Source organism: Vigna unguiculata, chromosome 9, assembly GCF_004118075.2.
Source record: "Vigna unguiculata cultivar IT97K-499-35 chromosome 9, ASM411807v1, whole genome shotgun sequence".
Classification (NCBI taxonomy): Eukaryota; Viridiplantae; Streptophyta; class Magnoliopsida; order Fabales; family Fabaceae; genus Vigna; species Vigna unguiculata.
The window spans coordinates 37,244,224-37,268,999 of record NC_040287.1 but is presented as its reverse complement, the minus strand read 5'-3'; the positions used below and the strand labels follow the sequence as shown (position 1 = coordinate 37,268,999).

Here is a 24,776-nt window from a genome sequence, read left to right as displayed (position 1 = left end):
TACATATATATAATCTTTTTTTTTCTTTAACAGAATTACCTTATACGGTAATCATTTATTATTAATTCCAATTATAAAGTCTGATAGTTTAATTTAAATATATATATATATATATATATATATATATATATATATATATATATATATATATATATATATATATATATATATATATTTAGATGTTACACTTACAGATTTTGTTTAAATGAATTTAATAGTGGTATGAATAGGTAATCTTATTTACAGTTGTGCATGTACAAAGAAAATAATTATTTTTAACAACTCCAATGAAGTCAAATATCTAATAGAATATTTATCAAATAAAAATTTCACTACAGTGGTAAAGTTGCCGTGTTTATAAGTATCAAAATGTTGATAAAGTAATTTCAACTTTCATGTCCTTAATTTATCAAAATGTTTATATTATTATTATTATTATTATTATTATATATATATATATATATATATATATATATTTTGGATATTACAATTCTCCCCTACTTATAGAAATTTCGTCCTCGAAATTTTATTTTATTTTATATATATATATATATATATATATATATATATATATATATATATATATATATATATATATATTTTGACTAAAATAAATGAGGATAAATTCCTCTTATTTTTTCTTCTAATTCCCATGTAATATCTCCATTAGCTTCATTCCACATGACCTTCACTAGAGGGATTCGTCTGCCTCTCAATTCTTTGATCTTCTTGTCCATAATCTGTACAGGCATTGCGTCAAACGTAAGGTTATTCTTTAATTGTACTGTATCAGGTCTTATCACATGAGTTGGATCAGAAATATATTTTCTTAATTGAGACACATGAAAGACATTATGGAGATTGGAAAGGAACGGAGGTAAGCAAATTTGATATGCAACAAGACCTATTTTTATAAGAATTTGGTAAGGGCCAATAAACCGGGGAGTGAGTTTCTCTGATTTCATCACTCTACCAATTCCAGTGGTTGGTGTTACTTTCAAGAATACATGATCACCTTCTTGAAATTCAAGAGGTCGTCTTTTCTTGTCAGCATAACTTTTTTGTCTACTCTGAGTTGTTCTCAATTTTTCCCTAATCATTTTGATTTTCTCGGTTGTATGTTGAATCATGTCAGGACCCAACACTGAATTTTCACCGGTCTCAAACCAACACAAAGGTGTTCTACATTTCCTTCCATATAATGCCTCATAGGGTGCCATACCTATGCTAGAATGGAAACTGTTGTTATAGGTGAACTCAATCAAAGGCAGGTATCGATCCCAACTATCAGAATTTTTTAACACACAAGCTCTCAACAAATCTTCCAAAGATTGAATGGTTCGTTCGGATTGTCCATCAGTTTGGGGATGATAAGCTGAGCTAAGGTGAAGCTTGGTACCTAAGGCTTGATGTAAACTTCCCCAAAATTTTGAAGTGAATCTAGGGTCCCTATCAGATATAATACTTATTGGAACTCCATGTAACCTGACAATTTCTCTTATGTATAAATCAGTCAATTTTTCCAATGAATACCTAATGTTAATGGGTAAGAAATGAGCAGACTTTGTTAACCTATCCACGATAACCCATATGGAATCAAATTTTTGAATGGTTCGTGGGAGGCCAACTACAAAATCCATTGCTATACTATCCCATTTTCATTCAGGTATATCTAAGGATTGTAGCATTCTCGCTGGCTTTTGGTGTTCTATTTTAGCTTTTTGACAAACTAGACATTTTGCTACATATTGCGCCACTTCCTTTTTCATTTTGGGCCACCAAAACATTTTCTTGAGATCTTGATACATTTTTGTTGTGCTCGGATGTATGCTTAATTTGCTTTTATGTGCTTCTTCTAGAATCATTTCCTTAATTTCCTCATTATTGGGTACACACATCCTGTCCTTAAATCTCAAAGTTCCGGTTTTATCTATGCCAAAATTCTCCCCACCCCTTTGTCCTATCAATTTCTTTTTCTTATTAATTAACTCATCACTTCCTTGTGCCTCATGGATTTGCTTTTGTAAATTGTTAATGACCTGAACGGAGTTTAATTGCATTTTATCATGGCTTAGGGTGACCGACAAATTCATGTCTCTAAATTTTTCTAACAAATTCATTTCATGAATCATTAGTGAAGAGACATGTAAAGATTTTCTACTTAACGCATCTGCCACTACATTTGCCTTACCTGTGTGATACTGTAATTCAAAATCATAATCTTTCAAAAATTCCATCCATCTTCTTTGTCTCATATTTAATTCTTTTTGGTCAAACAAGTATTTGAGACTCTTATGATCACTAAAAACTTCAAACTTTCCACCATAAACATAATGTCTCCATATCTTAAGTGCAAAAACAATGGCAGCTAGTTCTAGATCATGGGTTGGGTAATTTTTCTCATGTGTTCTCAGTTGCCTGGAACTATATGCCACTACCCTTCTATCTTGCATAAGAACACAACCTAATCCCATTTTGGAAGCATCACAAAATATAACAAAGTGTCCAGTAGGATCAGGTAATGCTAAAACAGGAGAAGTGGTTAATCTTTTCTTGAGTTCTTGAAAACTATTTTCACATTTTTCTGTCCATACAAAAGCTTGGCCCTTTTTGGTGAGTTGGGTTAAAGGCAAAGCAATTTTAGAAAATCCCTCAATGAATCTCCTATAATACCCTGCCAAACCGAGAAAACTGCGAATCTCAGTCACTGTTTTTGGTGGTTCCCATTGTAAAACTGCTTCTACTTTGGTTGGATCCACTGACACTCCGTTATTGGAAATCACATGTCTTAAGAATTTAACTTCCTCTAACCAGAATTCACACTTAGACAATTTAGCATATAATTTCTTTTCTTTCAAGATTTGCAAGACAATTCGAAGGTGTTCCTCATGTTCCTCAAGAGTCTTAGAGTAAATAAGAATGTCATCTATAAAAACAACCACAAATTGATCCAAAAATGGATGAAAGATCCTATTCATGTAATCCATGAATATTGCAGGAGCATTGGTCACACCAAAAGGCATCACTTGATATTCATAATGACCATACCTAGTTCTGAATGCAGTTTTTTGTATGTCTTCTGCTTTTACTCTAATATGATGATATCCGGACCTTAAATCTATCTTAGAAAATACAGAGGCTCCTCTCAATTGGTCCATCAAGTCATCTATTCTAGGAAGAGGGTATTTATTCTTTATGGTGAATTTATTTAATTGACGGTAATCTACGCACAACCTAAAACTTCCATCTTTCTTTTTAACTAACAAAACAGGGGCTCCCCAAGGTGACACACTAGGACGAATGAACTGTTTTTCAAGTAACTCTTCTAATTGTTTCTTCAATTCTGCTAATTCAGAGGGTGACATCCTATATGGTGCCATAGAGATTGGTCCAACTCCAGGCATCAGATCTATGGAAAATTCAATTTCTCTGTTAGGTGGTAAACCAGGAATATCATTGGGAAAGACTTCAGGAAAATTTTGAACAACTGTTATATTTTTCAACTCAACTTCCTCTTTTATTTTCATAGAAGATAATAACAAGTACCCTTGAATTTCATTCCTTAAAGGCTCACTTTTTGAATTGGTAGGTGATTTTAGAAGATTCTCAGAGTTTGGAAATATCACTGATTTCTTAGCACAATCTAAATGGACTTGATTGGAAGATAACCAGTCCATACCTAAGATTACATCTAATTGAGATAAAGGTAGACATATTAAATTTACAAGGAATTTTGTATTCTCAATGAACAGTGGGCAGTCTAAACAAACTTTATTGGTTATTACTGAGTCATTTGTAGGAGTTGAAACAACCAAACTAGTTTTTAGAAAAGAGGTCGACATATTAAGATGTTGAACACAATGATTAGAAATGAATGAGTGAGTTGCACCTGAGTCATACAGTACATTTAAAGTTTTTCCTTTAATAAAACACATACCTTGAATTAGATCATGGTTTTTAGCAGCTTCAGCTCCAGTCATGGTGTACACTCTTCCTGTTGTGGTAGGTCTTGTCTTGGTTGCAGTTGGATTGAAATGTGGCTTTTGTTGTCCACACTCAGAGAATATGTGACCAGGTTTCCCACACTTGAAACAGACTGGTCCTTTAAGGTGACAATCTTTAGCATGATGACCTTGTCCGCATTTAAAGCATCTGATATGATCATATACAGGTCTACTAGAATTTCCTGATGAAGATTGGTTGGATTGGGTCCTCCATTGTGGGCGATTGTAAAGTTTTCCCTCATTGCGTTTATTTTTATTTGTCTGGGGTCCAAAATACTTTGGTTTGATATTTTGGTTGTTCTCAAAATCTTCCAAAAATCTACACTTGTGAATAAGCATAGGAAAATCAGCAATTTCTAGTATCCCTACTGCTTTTCTCAACTCATCTCTAAGTCCATTTTCAAATTTTATACATTTCATCCTTTCCTCTGGGTGATAAAAGAAAGTAGAGTATTTTCCTAATTCTTCAAACTTGGAAGCATATTCCCCTACAGTCATACTTCCTTGCTTTAACTGCATGAACTCTATTTCTTTTGCTCTCCTCACATCATTAGGAAAATATTTTTCTAAAAACCTTGTTCTAAATACATCCCAGGTAATAATTATTCTTCCTCCTTCAAGTAATCTCCTGGTACCATCCCACCAATATTCGGCTTCTCCTATTAACATAAATACAACATAATTCACCTTTTGGTTGTCAGCACAATTCATAACTCGAAATATTTTCTCCATTTCTTTAATCTATAATTCAGCCTTTTCTGGATCATATCCTCCAGAGAATTGTGGGGGTTTGTTTCTCCTAAATTCAGCTAATCCTTGTGATTCAGGGTTTCCTTCAGGTCTTTGATTCCTCATTAGAGCAGCAGCCATGTCTCGGATAGTTTGCATTGCTTCAGTTAATTCATTGTTTCTTCTAATGTTTGCCATCTGGAATTATATGAGTTAAAGAAAAAAAATAATGAGCACATTTCACAGATCTCGCATGAAACGTCGCTCTGATACCATCTAATGTGACGAAAAAAAAAATCTAATTACTTATTTATTACAGTATACTTATAAATATTTAGAGGCAAAAATTTATACACTAATATATAATTATATTTAAAATATTCACATTTATATATATATATTTACAATACTATATACTTCATATATCCACATTGTTTAGTACATTTTATATTTCCTATACTGGAAGAGGAAGAAGGGTTATTTATTTACATTTTCCCCCTCATATGCGGTTTATCAAACAGGTGGAGGGAAAATGTTATGGATAGGATTCACTTGGACTGTTGGGGGTAAATAAAAGGTAACTCCGATTTGTCCTTCGATGACAATCGGTGCATTCGGAGCAGAGAGAAAAGTAATGGTAGAGTTTCCCGTTCCCTGAATTGTTACAGAATTATTCACTACATTGGTTTGCCATGCATTTCCCGGAAAAACAGCCACAATGTCGGCGAAGAAGGGATCAGGCGTGTTCGGAGCAGCCATCTATGATAATGTTGTAAAATTTTGTTTTTCGCACACAATCAAAAGAAATAGGGAAGTGAGACAAATATCAAAAAAAATAAAATAACGTATCATAATAAAATAAAATGAAATAAAAATTCTCTCAAATCCATGAAACTGAATTTTTATTATACTTTTATAAAGATATTGATTAATTTTGTAGTGACTAGTCAGGATAAATGAGCTTATGGCCAACAAAGTAACTCAAGAACATATCATCTTGAGTAATACTAACTCGTTTAAATCCCCAAGGTCATACCTCCAACTACAATAATCAAATCTTTATTTATCATAAATTTTATTTCAATATTAAATCATATAATTATATAAATAAATAGATAGGATCAATGAATAATTAAAATATATATAAATGAATAAAAAGGGTCAATACGTAACTAGAGATAAATATAAATAAATAAATGAAAGTAAATATAAATTGAATAAATAGGACCAGTGCATAACTGGAGATGAATATAAATAAATAAATAAATATTGGGAACGAAATATAATTTAGAATGAGGTTAGGGACACCTTACTTAGGGTAAATATCGAGATAAAATAATTACGAATAGATAAAAAAAAATAATCAAAGTAAAAAGATAAAGTGATGGATGTCTCCTTCCCTTACCTTATTTATCGTGAAAATTATACCAAGGTTGTACTAAGACTTTGATGATAAATTAATTTTTCTCCTTTTTTTTTTCTTTCTCCTCTTTTTTCCTTCTCACCTAGAGATGGCAAATAAACCCGTGCCCGTGGGTATCACCCGAACCCGTCCCCGTTTTGACGGAGAATCCCCGCTTTGACTGGGTATGGGTATGGGTATGGGTAATACCCGAAATTTTCAACTGGGGATGGGGATGGGGATGGGGATATATATATACCCGCCCAAATACCCGTCCCCGCTTAAATTACTAAACTATTTATAATTTATTAAATAATCTAAAAAATATATATAAATAAATAATATATTTACACATAAAATATAATATAATATAATATAGTATATATACATATAAATAAAATATACTTTTATATATATATATATATATATATTTACACATATACATGTAATATAATATAATATAATATAATATACATATAATATATATACATAATAATATAATATAATATATATAATATATACGTATAAAACAAATTAATCATTTAACTAGTGAGATCTTTTATAAACAAATTTATAACATTACAAATTTATAAAAATTTAAAAGAAATATATATAGATATATATATATATAAACATAAGATATCCACACATATAATATATATACATAGTAATAATAATATAATATATAATATAATATAATATATATAAATAATTATATATATATATATATAAACATAAGATATCCACACATATAATATATATATATACATAGTAATATAATATATAATATAATATAATATAATATAATATATATATATATATATATATATATATAACATATTTCTCATTCTCTTTGTTTTTTGTTATATAACATATTGGCAATTGCTTCAGTTTTAGATCCAAGGTACAAGATGGACATATTAGAATATTATTTTTATAAATTGTATGGTAATGATTTTGATCTGAAACTTAGTAGGATTCGTCAAATGTGCTATGATTTGGTTTTGGAATATCAATCAAAAAGAATGAAACTTCTTCTTATAAAGCTACATCATTGGAGTTGGGAAAGGATGTTGATAATGATGCGAATGAATTTTTAGAGTTTATGGCAAAAAAGAAAAAATCTAGAACTACAGTTATGAAAACAGAGTTGGATTATTACTTGGAAGAAGATAATTTGCCGGTTACACAAGAATTTGATATCCTATCATGGTGGAAAACAAATGGGTTAAAGTTTCCAACCCTTCAAGCAATTGCAAGGGATGTTTTAGCTATTCCAATAACAACTGTAGCTTCTGAATCTGCTTTTAGTACTGGTGGTCAGATATTAACTTCTCACCGTAGTCGACTTCATCATATTACTATAGAGGCTTTGATGTGTACAAGAAGTTGGATATGGAACTCAAACCATCTAGGTAAGTTACTCAAATTTATTAATATTTTTTGTTAGTATTTTTTGTGAATTCTCATCTAATATTCTACATTTGGTGTTTGTAGGTGTTAAAAAATTAAAAGGAAAAGATGTTCTCATGAGTGAAAATGAATCTGATGAAGAAGGTACATTATATTCTAGTAATTAAAATTTTCAATTTCAATTATTATATCATATCTAATTTTTCATTTTTTTCTATGTGTAGGTGGATCGAATGCAAATGAAACCACTGATCATTTGTAAAATTAATAAATATTTTGGTTATTATAAAATTTTAGTAATGTGTAATTTTTTAGCTTTTATATAATTATTTGAATTTTATTTAGTTGTTATTTGATACTTTAATTTGAGATTTATACTATTATAATATTTTTCTTAATATTTGACATCATGAAAATCAAAAAGAGTATGTTATTTTAATATTGAATATTTTGATAGTATCATGATTCCGTTGGTGTGATTTTTAAATTTTTTTTATAAAAAATATTTAATTGATATATGGAACAATAAAAAAATGGGTATGGGTATGGGTATAAGAAAATACCCGTTACCCGGTGGGGATGGGGATGGGTCAAAAGTTGTATACCCGTTGGGTTTGGGGATGGGGATGGGGATGAATTTTTATTATGGGGATGGGGATGGGATCATGATACCCGTATCCGCCCCGCCCCGTTGCCATCCCTACTCACCCGCAGAGTTTCTTCTTCTGTTCCTCTTTTTTTTTCTTATGTGGTTCTTAATATCTCTTCTTCATTCTATTTATACTCCTATGTGTAATGATTACTTTAGTTCAACATTAACCTCATTTTCTTTGGTTTTGCTTTTTACGTTCCAATTCAATTCAACTACTCGTTCGCAGATTTTTTTTTTTTTTCACAGTAACCTGATAAAGTGGCATTTATTGTCATGTTATCCTTTCATATTTTATTATTATTATTTTTTTTTCAATAGCTTTTACGTTATCTACTTATCACTCTTTTATTCTCTATACATATATATAATCTTTTTTTTTCTTTAACAGAATTACCTTATACGGTAATCATTTATTATTAATTCCAATTATAAAGTCTGATAGTTTAATTTAAATATATATATATATATATTTAGATGTTACACTTACAGATTTTGTTTAAATGAATTTAATAGTGGTATGAATAGGTAATTTTATTTACAGTTGTGCATGTACAAAGAAAATAATTATTTTTAACAACTCCAATGAAGTCAAATATCTAATAGAATATTTATCAAATAAAAATTTCACTACAGTGGTAAAGTTGCCGTGTTTATAAGTATCAAAATGTTGATAAAGTAATTTCAACTTTCATGTCCTTAATTTATCAAAATGTTTATATTATTATATATATATATATATATATATATATATATATATATATATATATATTTGGATATTACAATAGTATTTGAATTGTTTACATCATTTGACCTATTAAGGTTAAATATATTTTTATCTCTCAAGTTTCAACAAAATTTAGAATTAGTCTCTATCGAAACTTTTGATCACTTTAGTCTTTCATCTTTAGAAATGCGTAAATTTAGTCCTTTTAATCAAATTTTGTTAAATTTATTATAAATTTCAAACGCGTTTTATAATAATATTTGAGTTAACATTTAAGCGAAAATAGATCAAATGATGTAAACAATTCAAATACTATCATAAAATGCACTTAAAACGTTAGATAAACTTAATAAAATCTGATTAAAAAGACTAAATCCATACATTTCTAGGGATGAATGACTAAATTGGTCAAAAGTTTCGAAAAGGGACCAATTCCAAATTTCACTGAAAACTTGAGGGACCAAAAACATATTTAACTCTTAAATTAATAATATAATTACAGTAATAATATCTTATAAATAATTCAAATTCTAAAGTTGATAAATTTTAAAATAATATCATATTATAATAATAATTTATATACTTTATAAAATCTAAAAATTATTTTGTTGGTATTATTGAAAATAATATAGAATTTTGTATTTATAACAAAAACAACAAAAGTAGTTGTTTTGTAAAAACTAAAAATTAAAAACATGTAGATAATTTGTGTGAAAATCATTAGGTGGAAGGAATATGAAAAGTAATCCAGCTCAAAATATTATTATATAACAAGGACTTATAATATTAATATTTTGTGGATAATTTATTTTTATGGGAGATAATTAATTCTAAAGACATGTTGTAAGAAGTGTGTTGGGTCTTATCTAACCGTAACATTATTCAAAATTGTTGATTTGAATTTCGATCTAATTAAAACTGAGAATATAAGACAAGATTAAGTCATTGATTTAAACATAGGTGTAATAATAGCAATGTGTGTTGCATGAGTTTATTTAAATGTAAAACATATAAAAAAATTATTATTAGCTTTTAATATAAACAATTTACTATAATATTTTTAACAAACTATATATAATTTTATCAAAGTTTACCATCATCAATGTTTTTGGCACCACACCACACACTTGCTCCACTGCTGTCACCGCCTATTGCCATTTATTTTAATCGTGTCACCACCTCGTGACCTCGTGCTACTACCCCTTGTCGCGATATGAAATTCTACCTCTAAGTTAATTGTTAAATTTTATTATTTTAATATTCACATAATATAATAATATAAGTTGGATGAGTGATAATGAATATTATTATTTATATCTTATTTTAACTTTAGTTATACACTGAACTATATTAAATTTAAATAATATCTAATTTAGTTATAAGATAAATTTTATTTAATTTAGTTAAGTCTAGCTTAGTTTAGTTGTTGGTTTAATTTAATTACTTTATAAATTAAATATGATTAATGTACAGTCCCATTTTAGCATTTAATAAAAAACAACGTTTTATTATAATATTCAAAACAACTAATTCAGATACAAATAATCATTATTAAAGATAGAAACTATACTATTAAAGATAAAAACTATAAAAAATGTATCGTGTATCATATGTACACTTAAACTAAACCAACAATTTTTATACATAAACTAATCACTTTTAAAACTTCTTGAAACTTTTACCTATTTTAACTAATAGTTCCTCATCCTTCTTAGATGCTTCTAAACCTATAACTTTATATGCTCCTACTAAATAGGTGATAACTATAAAAGAAGAGAAGAATAACACAAGACACAAAAACACAACAAGATTTGGTTGAGTGATTTGATTGGATTGTTGACGTATATTTATAACCTTTTGGGTCCATGGATATCAAATATATATTAATAGATAAATGTTATCAACGAGTTCTATTTCTATTGTAATCATATATCACATAAATATTATTTTTTTCCTTAAATATCATTTACATCTCATACTTGGATCTAGGGATGAAGAATAAACTCTCCATTATAAGTATGGAGAATCTTCAATTTTTTCAATTGAATATGAAAATGTGTGAAGAATTTTTAACTTTTTCAATTGAATATGAGAATAGGTATGAAGATATAAACCTTTCACTTACTAGATAATATAAAAAATTTATTTTTTTTCTATATTATTATTAATTTTTGCTTAATTTGAAGAACTATTTTATTTCAAACTATTTCGTGATCTTTTTCTTCTTCTTTCAAACCTTTCCATTTTCCAAATGCCTCCCCAGCTGGAATTACTGAAGTACCCCTCCTGCGTAATTCCTCATCCAAAAGTATAGCAAGTTCTCTGTGAATCTTCACCCTTTTTGATCCCTTTGTTTTGGCATGAGTCACCAAGGGCTGCAGTCCTCTGTACCGATCAATAGCTCCAGGACCACCTTGACAAGCTGGACAATGCCACTGTCTTTCTGGTTCATTTATCTGTTCAACAGTCAAGCCATCCAAATTCTCAAAGAACTTCCTAAACCATTTGTTCTTTTTACGTGTCCCATGGCTCTTTTGACTAACATCAGAATCATAGTCATCACTCATTAGATCATCATCTGTATCTTCCAAAGCATTTGAGTCCTCCTCTTCATCATCATCATCATCAACATCATTATTCTGTTCAAGGTCTTCAGGTGCAATTTCATCCCTTACATTTGGCCGTATTGCACCAGGTCTAGATTGCCAATTCCAGCCATGCTCAAGTGGAGGCCGAATTAAGGAATTTGGAGGCACATAGTTGCCTTCTATCCACTTGTTGCTGACTGAGGCCTACCATTTCCTCTGCCAGCTGGTCTCCTAAAGTTGCCATTTTGTGTCTGCCAGGAATTTCCAGAATATCTTCCAACTCCACCATGATTCCAGATGCCTGGCTTTTGAGCCATTTCTGCATTCACCCAAGCCTTGGGATTAGAATTATGGGCTGGCGCCCCCCATGGCTTTGCAGCGCTGCTTCCAGCTCTGTTCTTGGATTTCTTTGCATATACCTCCCATTCACCATCATCTTGTCCTGAGTTTAGCATGGTGTCAGCAACACTCTGAGTCAACTGATCAATACTAGGCTGAGATTCGGATATGCTCTTCCCTTTGGACATATCATTGTTAGCCACGGTTTTGGGTATCGCACTTCCTCTTTTCGAACTCATTTGTATATGCTCTGTTCTGTATCATTATTTTTGTGTGTTCAGTATAACAGACGGAAAAGATAATGTGCACACAGAATCATAAAACTGAAGGAGCTTGAAAAGAAAAAAAATCAGATAATCCATCAGCTACAATAAAAAAGGAAAAACCTACTTTACTTTTACTAGGCAAAGAGAAGTCTTAATCTACCAAAAGCTGTTGACACAAGTAAATCAAAACAGTGTAGAAATTCATTCACTAAAATATACATTCTAAAACAAGGAAAATAATCAACACCTCATATTATGAACTCAAAACCATGGTAGTCAAAATCGTGATCCAGAATGTAAGATCGTATGAGTCTATTATCTTTCTACTCGCTCTCCGATCTCGCTTCACTTAAAACTCGACTTAAGTGAATAGAGTAAGAAATCTTCGTGAGGGGTGGGGGGAAACAGCTCTAGGGTTTTTCTTAATGGGTTGAAATTGTTTTCTAACTAAAAAGTTTAGCCCATTTAAGCCCGATTACTTAAGACTGCTGCACCCAAAGAATAACAAAGAAAAGATGCCTCTTTAGAAACAGTCCTTGTTGCACCAAAAAAAGAAAAGTGACTGTTAAAACTGCCACACGATAAAATAAAAGACTGACCCTCCCTTCTATAACTGAGAAAAACTGCCACAACCTCTCTTCCCATAAGTGAAACCCCTGTTCTCCCTTCATTAAAATGGGTTTAGACTGCCACTCTGCCATCCCCAAAATACACAAATTTTCACTTTTTTTCCAGCTATTTAATGATGTACTATTTTACTTTATATATTATGAAGTTCAGTTAAAACATTGAAAGAAGGAGACACAATAAGATATAACTGAAGGGAGGGGGAATCTAAATGGAATAATACAAGAAGATCAAGGCAACAATGTGAGTGGTTCACGTGATTTATGTTTGATTTGGGTACATAATCAATTCAGCCCACAAATTCATATCACCAAGCTGAAGAATTGTACCATACCACACAAAGTGTAGTAAATTGTACAAAAGTCAAAAGTCATAATATTAAGCCAAATAGTGAATTTAATAACAAGAGTTATGCAATTATAAAAGAGAAGAAAAATACAGCAAGAAATGGCTTCATAAGGTCAACTATCTGAACTCAGTGAGCATAACACAATTCATCCACTTTTGACTGGAAAAAAGCATCACTGCACCACAACAGCCAGGTGCAACACGTTGGACTTTGGATGGCAACGTGCTGCGGAAGAATCACACTACTCATGTGTGATACAAGATGCAATTCACACAATTCATTTGTGATTCAAATGATTCATGTTCAACTCAGCCACATAATCAATTCAGCGGACAGATTCACATCACCAAGCTGAAGAGTTGTATCATGAATTGTACAATACTAATTATTAAAAGTAAAAATTTTAAGAGAAATAGTGAATTTAATAACAAGTTGGGAAATATAAAAGAGGAGAAAAAGTACAGCAAGAAAGGGCATCATAAATGTAGCTCTAAACATAGAGGTGAAAGAAACCTGAGTGGCATGATAGATTTAGGATTCCAACAGCAACTCAATCAACTCATTCAGGTTCCAGATGCAATGCAAATGTGGTAATTTAAAGTAATAGGCAGCCTCAGGGAACAAACACGCGAACGCAATGCAGAGTTCACAGCAGAATCCTGGTCTATGACATCATCAAATCAAATGGCAGCAGAAATTTTAAAACTGTGGCACCATCTAGTTTAACAGCAAGGTGCAATAGCGAATTTCAACCAATAATGCTGAATGCTCAATCTCTTACAACTAAGAGATGCAAGGCAAGTTATATGGACAGATTTTAGTTCCCAAATGCAGCTCAATCAAATAGGTTCCCATCCAAGCAATGCAAGCGTGGTATGAACCAATGGTGAACAATGCAGATGCACAAAACATAAATATACATGAAAATAAAGATCTATAACTAAGCCACTACCAGAACTTGCGAAACTAGCAAATGCATAATACCACTAAGACAGAAAACTTAAATTCAGAGCAGAATCACAAAACAGAAATATGCCAGGACAGAATTAAAAGTTGCAGAATAAACATAAAATTGAGAGCTATTGCAGTGAATGAACAAGAATTCATCTATACTCGAGAAGACATCTCGATATTGCGTGCCCACTTTAGGGTCACTTGGTTTCCAAAAGGAAACATTATACTGTGCAGAAAATGAACCCGTGGTCACTACACTGAATTGAGAACACAAAGCTGAAATGAAAACCGAAAACAATAAAGGAATTTTAAAAACAAGACAGAATTTAAATGCTGAAAACATAAAATGCGAGTGAACAATAACCAAACAAAAAGCATCAGAAATTAAAGGCTGCAGAAACAAAAAAATGCAAGCAAAACATCAGTAAACAAATCTCAGAAATGGAAATTGGAATGGAATTAGATCAGAGTATTCATTGCAAACTGAAGTGTTACACGAGAAAAAGAAGAGTTCTAAAATCTAATTAGTGAAGGAGGCTCACTTGGCACAATTCCGGCCACTTTGTGTTCGTGAAAGGCCAAGTAGAGCTACCCACATGCTAAGGAGAAAACCTAATCTCTAAAGGCTACTTTGCGCTCATTAGAAAATGGAGGAACACCTTTTACAATACACTCTCCCTCGCTCACAATGAACATGAACCCTAGCCTCTTGACATGTTTCTACTCGTGCAACCAGGGCCCCTCAACAAAAAAACCTTAACTCATCCCTTATAAACCCCCACGAAATAAATCAGAAAACTTGAAAACCTAACCCGAATCCTCTTCTTGAACCAGAATCGCCCTTGAAATCCTCGTCTTCGTTGCCCTTGGTCAACATGGATTCTCTCTCGTTCGTCCATCTCCAATCAGCCATGCTCTCACTCCATTTTGATCTTTGAATCATCTCCATCCATCACGATCAGCCTCGGTCTCTCTCTCAAAGATCAGATCAGGTTCACGCATCCTCTCGCTTGATCACGTGTCAGCCCTTCTCTCCGATTACGATTTTCTCTCGTGCATCAGGCTTGGGTCAGCGTTGGCTCCCTTGATTTGCTTTTAATAAAATGTGCATTTTGACCATCAGCAAATGAATTGACTACGGGCACCTATGCAATAAAAGAAAAGTTAGATCAAGGGGTCAGATTCAATTTAGTACAATTAAGAGGGTATCTTGACAAATTAGTTTTATTAAAAAGGGAATCTTAAAAAGAAGAGAACTAAAATGCAACAAAATACCATTTTGTTAACTCATATTTTTCAGTCGCATTAGAGTAACAAAACCAAATTCCCCCTAATGAAGTATAGGGAAATCCTGGGTATCAAATCCAAGGAAATGGTACATATTGAGCCTAGCTTGCATAATTTAATCTCGCTAAAATTAAAATATAAGAAAACAAAGGGGGATAAATTAAAATAAAGAAAAGAAGAATTTATTTTAATTGAAGCTAACTATTTAAATGCATGATGAAACTAAACTAAGATATGCATGAATGCAATGCATGATGCATGAAATCTAATGGGATAATGAATTGAACTTTAATTGAAATGATGGAGAACCTAAATGAATAGTATGCGCGGTTTCAGATTTATCTTGATGAAAATGATGCAGAAATCAAACCATGAACTAGTTCAATTTATCTATCACTAATTAGTTTAGTCTACTCAGTTAATAAAGTGGTGATCCATACAAGTAAGTATTTTTAAGCCTATTGAAAGAATAAATAAATTCTTGGAAGGGTGGGTCAATAAATATGTCTGATGCCATAATACTTATCCAGGATTAAGCTAAAAACTCCACGGGTTCTTTAACTTGTTGATCCAATGTGTGTAGTGTACTGTAAATAATGCTTCTTTGGGGGTGGGAACAGTCTCCAGCCACAAAAATGTTATTTGATCTCTCTACTTCGATACAGCTGCATCCAACTGGCTTTTTCAAATCTTTGTTCCTCATCATTCTTCTCACTTCCATTACCCCGTCCCATCTAGCATCTGCTGCGAACAAATTTGATAGTACAATGTAGTTTCCTATATTGTTAGCTTCAATTTTGAAGAGTTGGTTTGCTACAATACGCCCCAATTCTACTTCATGGTGGGTTTTACAGGCACCAAGCAATGTCCCCCAAAGATTAGCATTAACTTCAATTGGCAAACTATTCGCAAGAGAGTATGCTTCACTAATACGGCCACCTCGAGCCAGGAGATCCACCACACATGCATAATGCACCAAAGTTGGTTTCATACCATGAAGTTCCTCTATTGAATAAAATATCTTCAGTCCCTCATCTACTCGGCCAGTATGACTGCAAGCAGATAATATGGAAGTAAAGATGATATGATCTGGCTGTATTCCCAACTTCAGCATATGAGAAAATATCCGTAGTGCTTTTTCACTCATGCCATGCATAGCATACCCACCAATCATAGCAGTAAACATAACCAGATCCTTATCAGCACTCAATTGAAATATCTTATATGCATGACCTATGAGGCCGCATTTGGCATATGCATCTAAGAGGGCAACTTCGAGGTGAAGATCCTTCAAAAATGACCGAATAATATACCCATGGCACTGGCTCAACAAGTGTACTGATGCCATTTGTGTGCAGACTGGAAGGAGGCTCATGATAGTCACCATATCAGGCTTCATCCCTCGAGCTTGTAACGCATGGAACAATTTAAGAGCTTGTTCAGGACAATCATTTTCTGCATATACCCGAACCATAAGATTCCATGTTGTAAGGTCAGTCTCTGACATCCCACTAAATATTATGTTTGCATCATGATGTGATCCTAAACCCACATAACCAGATATCAGTGAATTGCATGTGACCAAATTCCTTTTTTCTGATAGATTCTGAAACATTTTGTTTGCATACTCCATGTTTCCACATTTGGAATATGCATCAAGTATTGCATTCCCAACTGTTAGTGCAGTATCACTTAATAAAGATCCAGTTCTAATTGAATAGTTATGTATTTCTTTAACCTTTTCCACTCTCGAAAGAGAGACAGAAAATCGGATTATGGTCAGCATTGTAACTGAATCAGGTCTAATTCTGAGTCTAAGCATCCAATGTAACAAGTCAATAAATTTTGAATGATGCCTCTTCTCGCCAAAGGCATCAAAAATAGAATTCCACGAAATCAAATCTTTCCTGGGTATCATGGAAAAGGTATAATATGCTTCTTCTGTATAGCCGCATTTTGTATAGAAACTGATTAAAGCATTTCCAACAGCAGTATCATAAAAAAGGAAAGGACGTCTGAAAATATACGCATGGATTTGTTTCCCCACCTGCATATTTTTCAATTGTGCACAAACTGGAAGTATGCTGACCATGGTCACAGGATCTGGCAATAATGTCTCAAGAGATAGTAAATTACCAAACAGATGCAGTGCTTTTAACCATTCTCCATTTGATGTATACCCTGCAACAAGAGTATTCCACGTGACCAAATCCCTTGAATCCATTGTCCAAAACAAAGCTTTTGCTTCCCTCATTAGCCCAATTTTCAAGTAGAAGCTAATCAAAGCATTACAGACAGAAATATCAGCTGACAATTCAGACCACTGCTGCACATAAGAGTGGATTTGCCTTCCACAACGGTATGCAACACTCTTATCAAAGGAGGCACAAACAGGCAGAATATTTGCAATAGTCGCATAATTTGGCTGCATGGGCCCTTTCAACATTGAACTGAACAACAAGAATGCATCCTCCACTAACCCATTCTCAGCCAAGCCTGCAATCATTGCATTCCACGAAACAACATCTTTGTGAACAATATCATCAAAGACAGCATATGCTTCTCGAGACACCAACCCACACTTTGCATACATTGACACGAGAGCATTTCCAACAAGGGTGTCTTGTTCGAAACCAGACTTGATAACATAAGTATGCACACACAGTCCAGCATTCAGGTACCCTAAACGAGTAAAAACAGGAATGACAGTAACAACAGAAATAGAATTTGGCATTGCCTCCCCACTGGTATGCATCATCTTAAATATCCTCATCACATCCGGATCACATTTCTTCGACCCTGAAAACCCAGACAAAACAATATTCCAAGTAACAGAGTCACGGTGAGTGAGTTGAGCAAACAGCTTGAGGCAGTCATCAAGCATGCTACATTTGGCATACATGTTGAGCAACCCTTTATTGGTAACCTGGCAAAATATATGACCTTGTTTAACAACATAACTATGCACAGCTCTGCCCAATTTGGGAGCCAAAAGAGCAGAACAAGACTTGAGAATGGCAGCGATGACCGTGTGATCCGGTTTAAAAGCTTCATAACTCTTTAAGCAGAGGTGGAAAAGAGACAAGGCTTCGCTGTGTCTTGCATCTAAACACAAGCTCCGAACGATGGAACCCCAAGTCCTGAAATCCCATCCAAGCATAGTGTCGCAACCTAAATCAATATCAACTCCAATTGAGTGCAATTAATGGTGAATGAACAAAGCATTTAGCAAAATAGAGATATTATATAACATCCACATGCAGAGAGAGCAATGACCGACAAACCAATCCAAAATACGCATCCGAAATCACATAAGCACACATTCTACTACTCAACAACCATAAAAGTCATTCACACACAAAACAAAGATTATATCAAACCCCAAAATTATCCCTAGAACCGATCAATTCCAACCAAGAAAGAGGCTAAAAACAACACGAACTCGTAAGTTACCATTTGTTCAAGACCAGAAACTCAAACTTTAATTCCATAAAATCCAAAGAACTTAGAAAATGCCCATTCCAAAACTCAAAAACTTCATCCATCTAAATTCATACACGACCATACACCCAAAACACCAATCCGGTGCATTAAAGAGAGGCTAATTGCCGCAACCTAAATCGCGACTGAAAATGGCTAACTGAAAAAAAAAATTAAATAAATGTTTGGAAGTCGCCACCATAGTTTATTTTGGAAAACTATGAAAAACCATAAAGATAAGACAAATCTACAAAAACTGGATTTTGAGTCTGAGAGTCGGGAGTTGCTTACACCCAAAGACAGTACCTTTAACTAAATATACAAAGATGATGTGGTTTTCAAGATGTTTAATTTTCCCCAAAACAAACTAATAAGAAATTAATATAGAAAAGAAACCAAAAATATTTTTAAATTTTGTGGACCCGACAAGGATAAGTCCTTGCTCTCCTACGTATCTTTGAAAAATATTAAATATTTGGATAACAAGATTGGATACCAAACGATGCAGACGACCATACAAGTATCCAACCTTTCAAAATGTATTTGTATGAAATTAAAATGTGAGAAATGAAAAGAAACATTGGGCTTAATTTTGCATGTAAACAAATAAACTAGATAAAAAATGATAGAATAGTTGGGAAGTTCTGTCACACGAACCAGGCTCTCAAAAGGAAAAAATCAAAAGGATAACTTATTATAAATTTTTTTGTACACATTTATAGGCAATCATATGACGTGGTTAGCTATGCTTTGTCATTCATGTTTGACAAACTTGATACATATGTACAAAAAGTATAATTGGGTCATCACTTATTACATCATCGGTTGCCACTTAGTTGCAAGAACAAATTGCTTTTATTTTTTTCATTAAAAGAAAAAATCAAAAGGATAACTTATTACAGTTTTGTTTTGTACACATTTATAAACAATCATACCAAGTGGTCAATTATGCTTCGTGATTCATGTTTGACAAACTTGATACATATGTGAAAAAGTATAGCCGGAGTTACCACTTATTGCAGCACAACAACAATTATTGCAACAACAAAACAGCAAAAAAAGTTTAGAAACCTTTTATATACTAACAATTATATAATTGCATTGATTTCACATGTTATACTTTATGCCTATGAATATTCTTCATTATAATTTCATCAACTTAGGGACAATGACATCTCCTTTTCTTAGCTCACACAAGGCATGCCCATGCTTAACAGATCCTGCAAATATAGATGGAAAAGAGGAAAAATATTGCCCATGTAACGCACTATCATTTTTTATAAAAAATTTTACAAGTAACCAGATGAAGGAATGAACTTTGTATAACCTTGAATTCTATTTACCTTATAAATCTGCAATTGGGTCAAACCAGAGGTAGAATTGGTGCTCTCGGTTACCCTTGCCTTGGCTAAACACGTTGGTGTGGAGGATGTATGGGTCACCCCTCAAATTTCCAAGAACTCAAAGTCGATCTCATCCCACCTTGCTCCTTTTGAAAAAAGCTAAAATTAAGCACCACGAGTATTTCCCATTACCATTTCTAAAAAGATAAAACTTATAAACAATATGAATGATAAATTGTAGGCTTTCATCGTAGGCAATTACGGTGCCAACAGAGTTGCCAGGGACTAGTTTGAGTTGCATGTCAATTTTGCCAAAAAGGTATTCAATCTTGTACCAAAAGCCCGACCTGAGTCAGAGGCTTTGCCAAGAGACAAAGTGAGAAGCTTGCCATTGTTTAGTATCTTTGCACGACCATCTCCCCAAGTTATATTAAAATCTTGATAGAAATTGGATGCATAGGCAATCACAAAATACCCAACGAAGCATGTTAACAGTAAAAGTCTTGGAATAAGCTAGGAGTCTAGAATGCATTTGAAGCCTTGACTTATTGAAGAGAACAGGGTCAGTGAGAATTGGAGAAACATGAGAGGACTTCAAATCCATTGAAACAAGCTATTATGTTTTAGGGGCACCAGCGTATCAAAGAAAATTCTATTCTTACATTAAAGTTACACTAAAGTGAGATTCAGTTGTAACAAATCAAACACAATAAGAATTATTAACATTAAAACCACACGGGCATCATGTCTCCAAAGCAGCCATACACATCAATCATCATACGCAGAAGAAAAGCTTAGAAACGAAAGATAAAGGAAATCAAACCCAATAGCTTCGTAGGCTCAAACAAATATAAACGCAATTTGAGTACAAACACAACACTGGAAAATCCCTACACAGCTTGAACAAGAAACAAAACAAAGCAAACCAGTCAATCAAAGGCAGCAACATCAAATTAATTAAACAATTTCATTAACAATTTAAACAAAAATCAGGAATCAAATAACAACCCCAAACTATAATCACATCATGGATTAAGAAAAATCACTATCTCCATTGACTTTTCCCTCCCCCAATCACAATCAGACCGAACCACTTTCAAGGTCGTGAATCCAAATTGAAAAACGCACGAATCGAAACAAAGAAAGAGAAGGAGAGCATAGTTACTATTAATCGAGTTTCTATTTCTTTTCCCCGACATTCGACATTGAGCGAGCGAGTGAGAACTTGGCCGCCGCTTCTGCACTGATCTAGGGTTTCAACCTTAGTGGTGAACGCCGTAACAACAGCAACGCGAGCAGGAACTATGAGAACCAATTTTATACCAATTAGGCTATACATTTGTTTCTTGATTTCATTGAAGATTCCAAAGGAAACAAATATCTTTTTACATTTTCCTTTTTGAGGAAAAAAAGGAAAAATATAGATTCATGCAAATTCACTTACACTTGAAAATAAGAATGTGAGTCAGTGATTCCAGTAAAAAATATTATCTAGCCCCCCAACTATCGCCGAACAACACCAATTATAAGTCACTCTACATGCAATTTTGAAGCCAAACAAAATGCAGAACATAATATTTGGCGGCTTCATCACATAATTTGAGAGAACCTACATCCTCGTCTGTTTTCAGCAAATTGTTTAAACCTCAGACGCTAAAGTGTTTTGTTTCTGAAGTAAATACCTCACTATTTACAAGTTCAGTCACCAAACCCCATGGGTTTATGTTAACACTCAAGAAATATAGCAACTGAAATAAATATAACTAAACAAAATATCATGTGACACTTATTGAGGAGATTCCAAAAGTTCATAATCATATATGGTAGTTTGGTCACAAGGCTTAATTAAGAAAAAGAAAAGGATCAAATGGAGCATAGTCAAGATTATAAAGAAAAAGACTATAGTACAATGAGGTAGCATTAAAATAAATTATGATAGAATATAATAATGACTGATGTAGCCCAACCAAGCCCACCCAAACACTTGGCTTGATCATTATTGGTGCTGCATACATTAGCTCATTGCAATAGTTTTTTATTATTATTAAAATTTACCATTGTTCATCTTCAATTGCTCATTTATAATTTAAGAAGATCTTCAAGTTTTTCAACAACAAACATTTTGAATGTGTAATAAAGCTAGAGTGAAGTCTATATAATCTATGACTCTTAAAAGAAATTGATAAATCTTTTACACATTAGCAACAATGGTATGATGATATAGATAATAATTTTTAACATTATTGTCACATTACTCTAATGGAAAATAATATTGGTCGAATAGCAATTTAAAAAAGATAAATGATGTGCTCTAACATCTTCCAGACAAACTAATGTTCTCAATATTTTAAATTTGTTCACCAATTTTATATATTTTATTTTATTTGCTTTAATGGTCTCTATTTTATGTCCCATGTTGCAAGCACCAGAAAAATAAATCTTCCAAAACAAATAATCTTATCAAAAAGAGAGGGGTCGTGCTTACAGAAGAACAAGACTGGAGTTTCCTCCTCAATAACTGCCGAATAACACCTCCAGCCATCTCAGTTCAGACTGCAATCCATTCATATAAAAAAATATAGAAAGTAACTAAATACCTCCAACCAAGTATAAAAGATAAAATATATGGGTAATAACAAAGACAGCATCACCAAAAAGTGCAAATAAGTTAAAAGTAAATGTTATCAACTGTTTCTGAAATAGAATAAGACTAAACCCAAAAATGAAAATTTGCCAGGAAAAGTACTAGCAAAATTTGTAATTCAGATTATAGTTAGATGATCTACCAAGAAAATCAACTTTTTCTCAGTTTGGATAAACTTTTAAGAATATAAAAAAATCAGGTAAAATGAATTAAGTTTCTCCTATAAGTTAAAATTAACTTAAGCAAATAAATTTTTGAAGAAGTTAAATCAGAAATCTTCCATGGACCTTTTTTGAACAAACTTCTCAATAAGTACCTCCATAAGTTAAGGCTAGCTTATGCATAGGATAATTTGTATAGGTTATCTCAAATAGTTCTCAAAATTTATAATTTATAACTTGTGCATGAAGCTAATTTCATTTGTTTTCTTTTTATTTTTATCTTTTAGAAGTTCTTATGGAGAAGTTTGCTCAAACAGACACAAGGGCATAACTTAACCTTTAACTTATGATAGAAGTTTAAAGGTCTATTTGCATCAAATTTTCGAAAACCCTTGTAGAAGAAGAAAGTAAGAAGAAAAAATTGATATATATATATATATAGAGAGAGAGAGAGAAAGAGAGATCGAGAGAGATTCTAGAACGTAGCTCATGGAGAATCCTTTTTCTATTTTATTTTTCTTCTTATTTTCTTCTACTATAATTTTCTCTCAAAATGTTTACGAGAACAAGTCCTAAGTCATTTTACCTTCTTATTTTCTTAAAGTAAAAGTGTCTATATAAAAGTTTATCCAAGAAAAACCTTACCCTCTCTATCCCATATATTCTAATTCTTGGCAAAAAACATTTACAACAAGATCGAGAAAGTAGTAGACAAGACAAGACCAAGCACAAGTATGCACACGACGAAAGACAGACTAATTTTAAAACAACGTTAATAACTAACACACAATAAGTTTTACGGTTTAACTGACATCATCCCTCAGTGCTGATCTCAAACAACTGAAAGTACAGAGCTTTTTGAATCGGAAAAGAAAACATAGCCTAAAAGGTGCAAAATGCATCTAAATCGTGTATTTTCAGCCAGTTTCAGCACCAAATATGCAACCAAACACAAATTAAGGTCTCAAGAATAAAACAAACACACATAAAGGGCCAATAAATAGATAGTTACATAAGCAGAAAACACAGCAACACCATAAACCCATATCACCAAGCAACACATTCAAATGAAATCTTAATAGGGCATATATTTTTCTGCAGCAGCACAAAAACCAGGAAGCTCGGTTCAATTCAGAAAATGAAGCTTCGTGGACCCAAATGGGATGTAATAGAAAGAAAATAGATATCAAATTGTTGCACGTGCAAACAGATATACGGAGATGAAAATTATAAAACCCGTAATTAAGAAGTAGGTAACAGATCCGAGTTGCAGTGATTGCTGAACATTTAAAAGACAGAAAACAAATTAAGTAAAAGAAATTGGGAAATGAAGAGATAGAGAAAAAGGGACTTACGAAACGAAAGCTCTCGATTGGGAACTGAGGATCTAAGGAGGAATAAAGAGAAAGTGAAGAAGAAAGAAGAAGAGAGAGAAACTGCGAAAGAGAAGCTTTGAGACACACACGCTTCTAATGTTGCAGCCACGGGAAACGCTCTGTGCTCTTGGGCCTTACTCGCAGGCCTTATTTGGATTTTTGTTACCATTTTTTTTTTCTTGGCATATGTCAGCTACAGCTTCCTCAATGGTAGAAGGGTTTAAAACTAATATATATTTTTTCTTTTTAATAAATATAGGTAATAATTAGATTAAAGTTGTATATGATCATATTAATTATTGAAATAGTTTAAATAAAATTAAATTTATTATATCAAAATTATAATTTTTTTATTATATTAAAAGTAAAATATATCAATACTTGTTATATTAAAGTATTATTAAATTTTTTTAATATGTTTTCTTTAAACATTTTTAT

The 24,776-nt window shown here is 32.4% G+C and overlaps 1 protein-coding gene across 15 annotated transcripts; it reads right to left on the bottom strand.

Moving 5' to 3' along the window:
* Positions 1 to 10,766: 10,766 nt before the first annotated feature.
* Positions 10,767 to 24,479, bottom strand: LOC114163185 (putative pentatricopeptide repeat-containing protein At5g08490). Of its 15 annotated transcripts, none has more exons than XR_003599377.1 (6): positions 24,318 to 24,476; positions 22,643 to 22,710; positions 21,323 to 21,459; positions 20,158 to 20,303; positions 13,607 to 15,192; positions 10,767 to 12,106 (listed from the first exon to the last, which is right to left on the bottom strand). XR_003599377.1 is itself a non-coding variant. In XM_028047331.1 (6 exons), the coding sequence occupies exons 5-6, from the start codon at positions 19,914 to 19,916 to the stop codon at positions 15,867 to 15,869; spliced, it is 2,655 nt and encodes an 884-aa protein (XP_027903132.1). In that variant the 5' UTR covers positions 19,917 to 20,034; positions 20,158 to 20,316; positions 21,323 to 21,459; positions 22,643 to 22,710; positions 24,318 to 24,479; the 3' UTR covers positions 14,483 to 15,866. The 15 variants fall into 15 exon arrangements, 12 of the variants coding, with proteins under 12 accessions (XP_027903132.1, XP_027903130.1, XP_027903137.1 ...); XM_028047331.1 differs by lacking the exon at positions 10,767 to 12,106 and adding an exon at positions 19,901 to 20,034 and having other exon boundaries at positions 14,483 to 18,505; positions 20,158 to 20,316; positions 24,318 to 24,479; XM_028047329.1 differs by lacking the exon at positions 10,767 to 12,106 and adding an exon at positions 19,901 to 20,034 and having other exon boundaries at positions 14,483 to 18,505; positions 24,318 to 24,478.
* Positions 24,480 to 24,776: the final 297 nt, after the last annotated feature.

Excerpts from the sequence above, each read along its gene's own strand:
- LOC114163185 (XM_028047328.1), bottom strand. The coding sequence starts at position 21,356 with ATGTCGGGGAAAAGAAATAGAAACTCGATTAATA. Across the intron at positions 18,506-21,322 it reads AAATAGAAACTCGATTAATA|GTTGCGACACTATGCTTGGA; the intron begins GTAACTATGCTC and ends ATATTGATTTAG.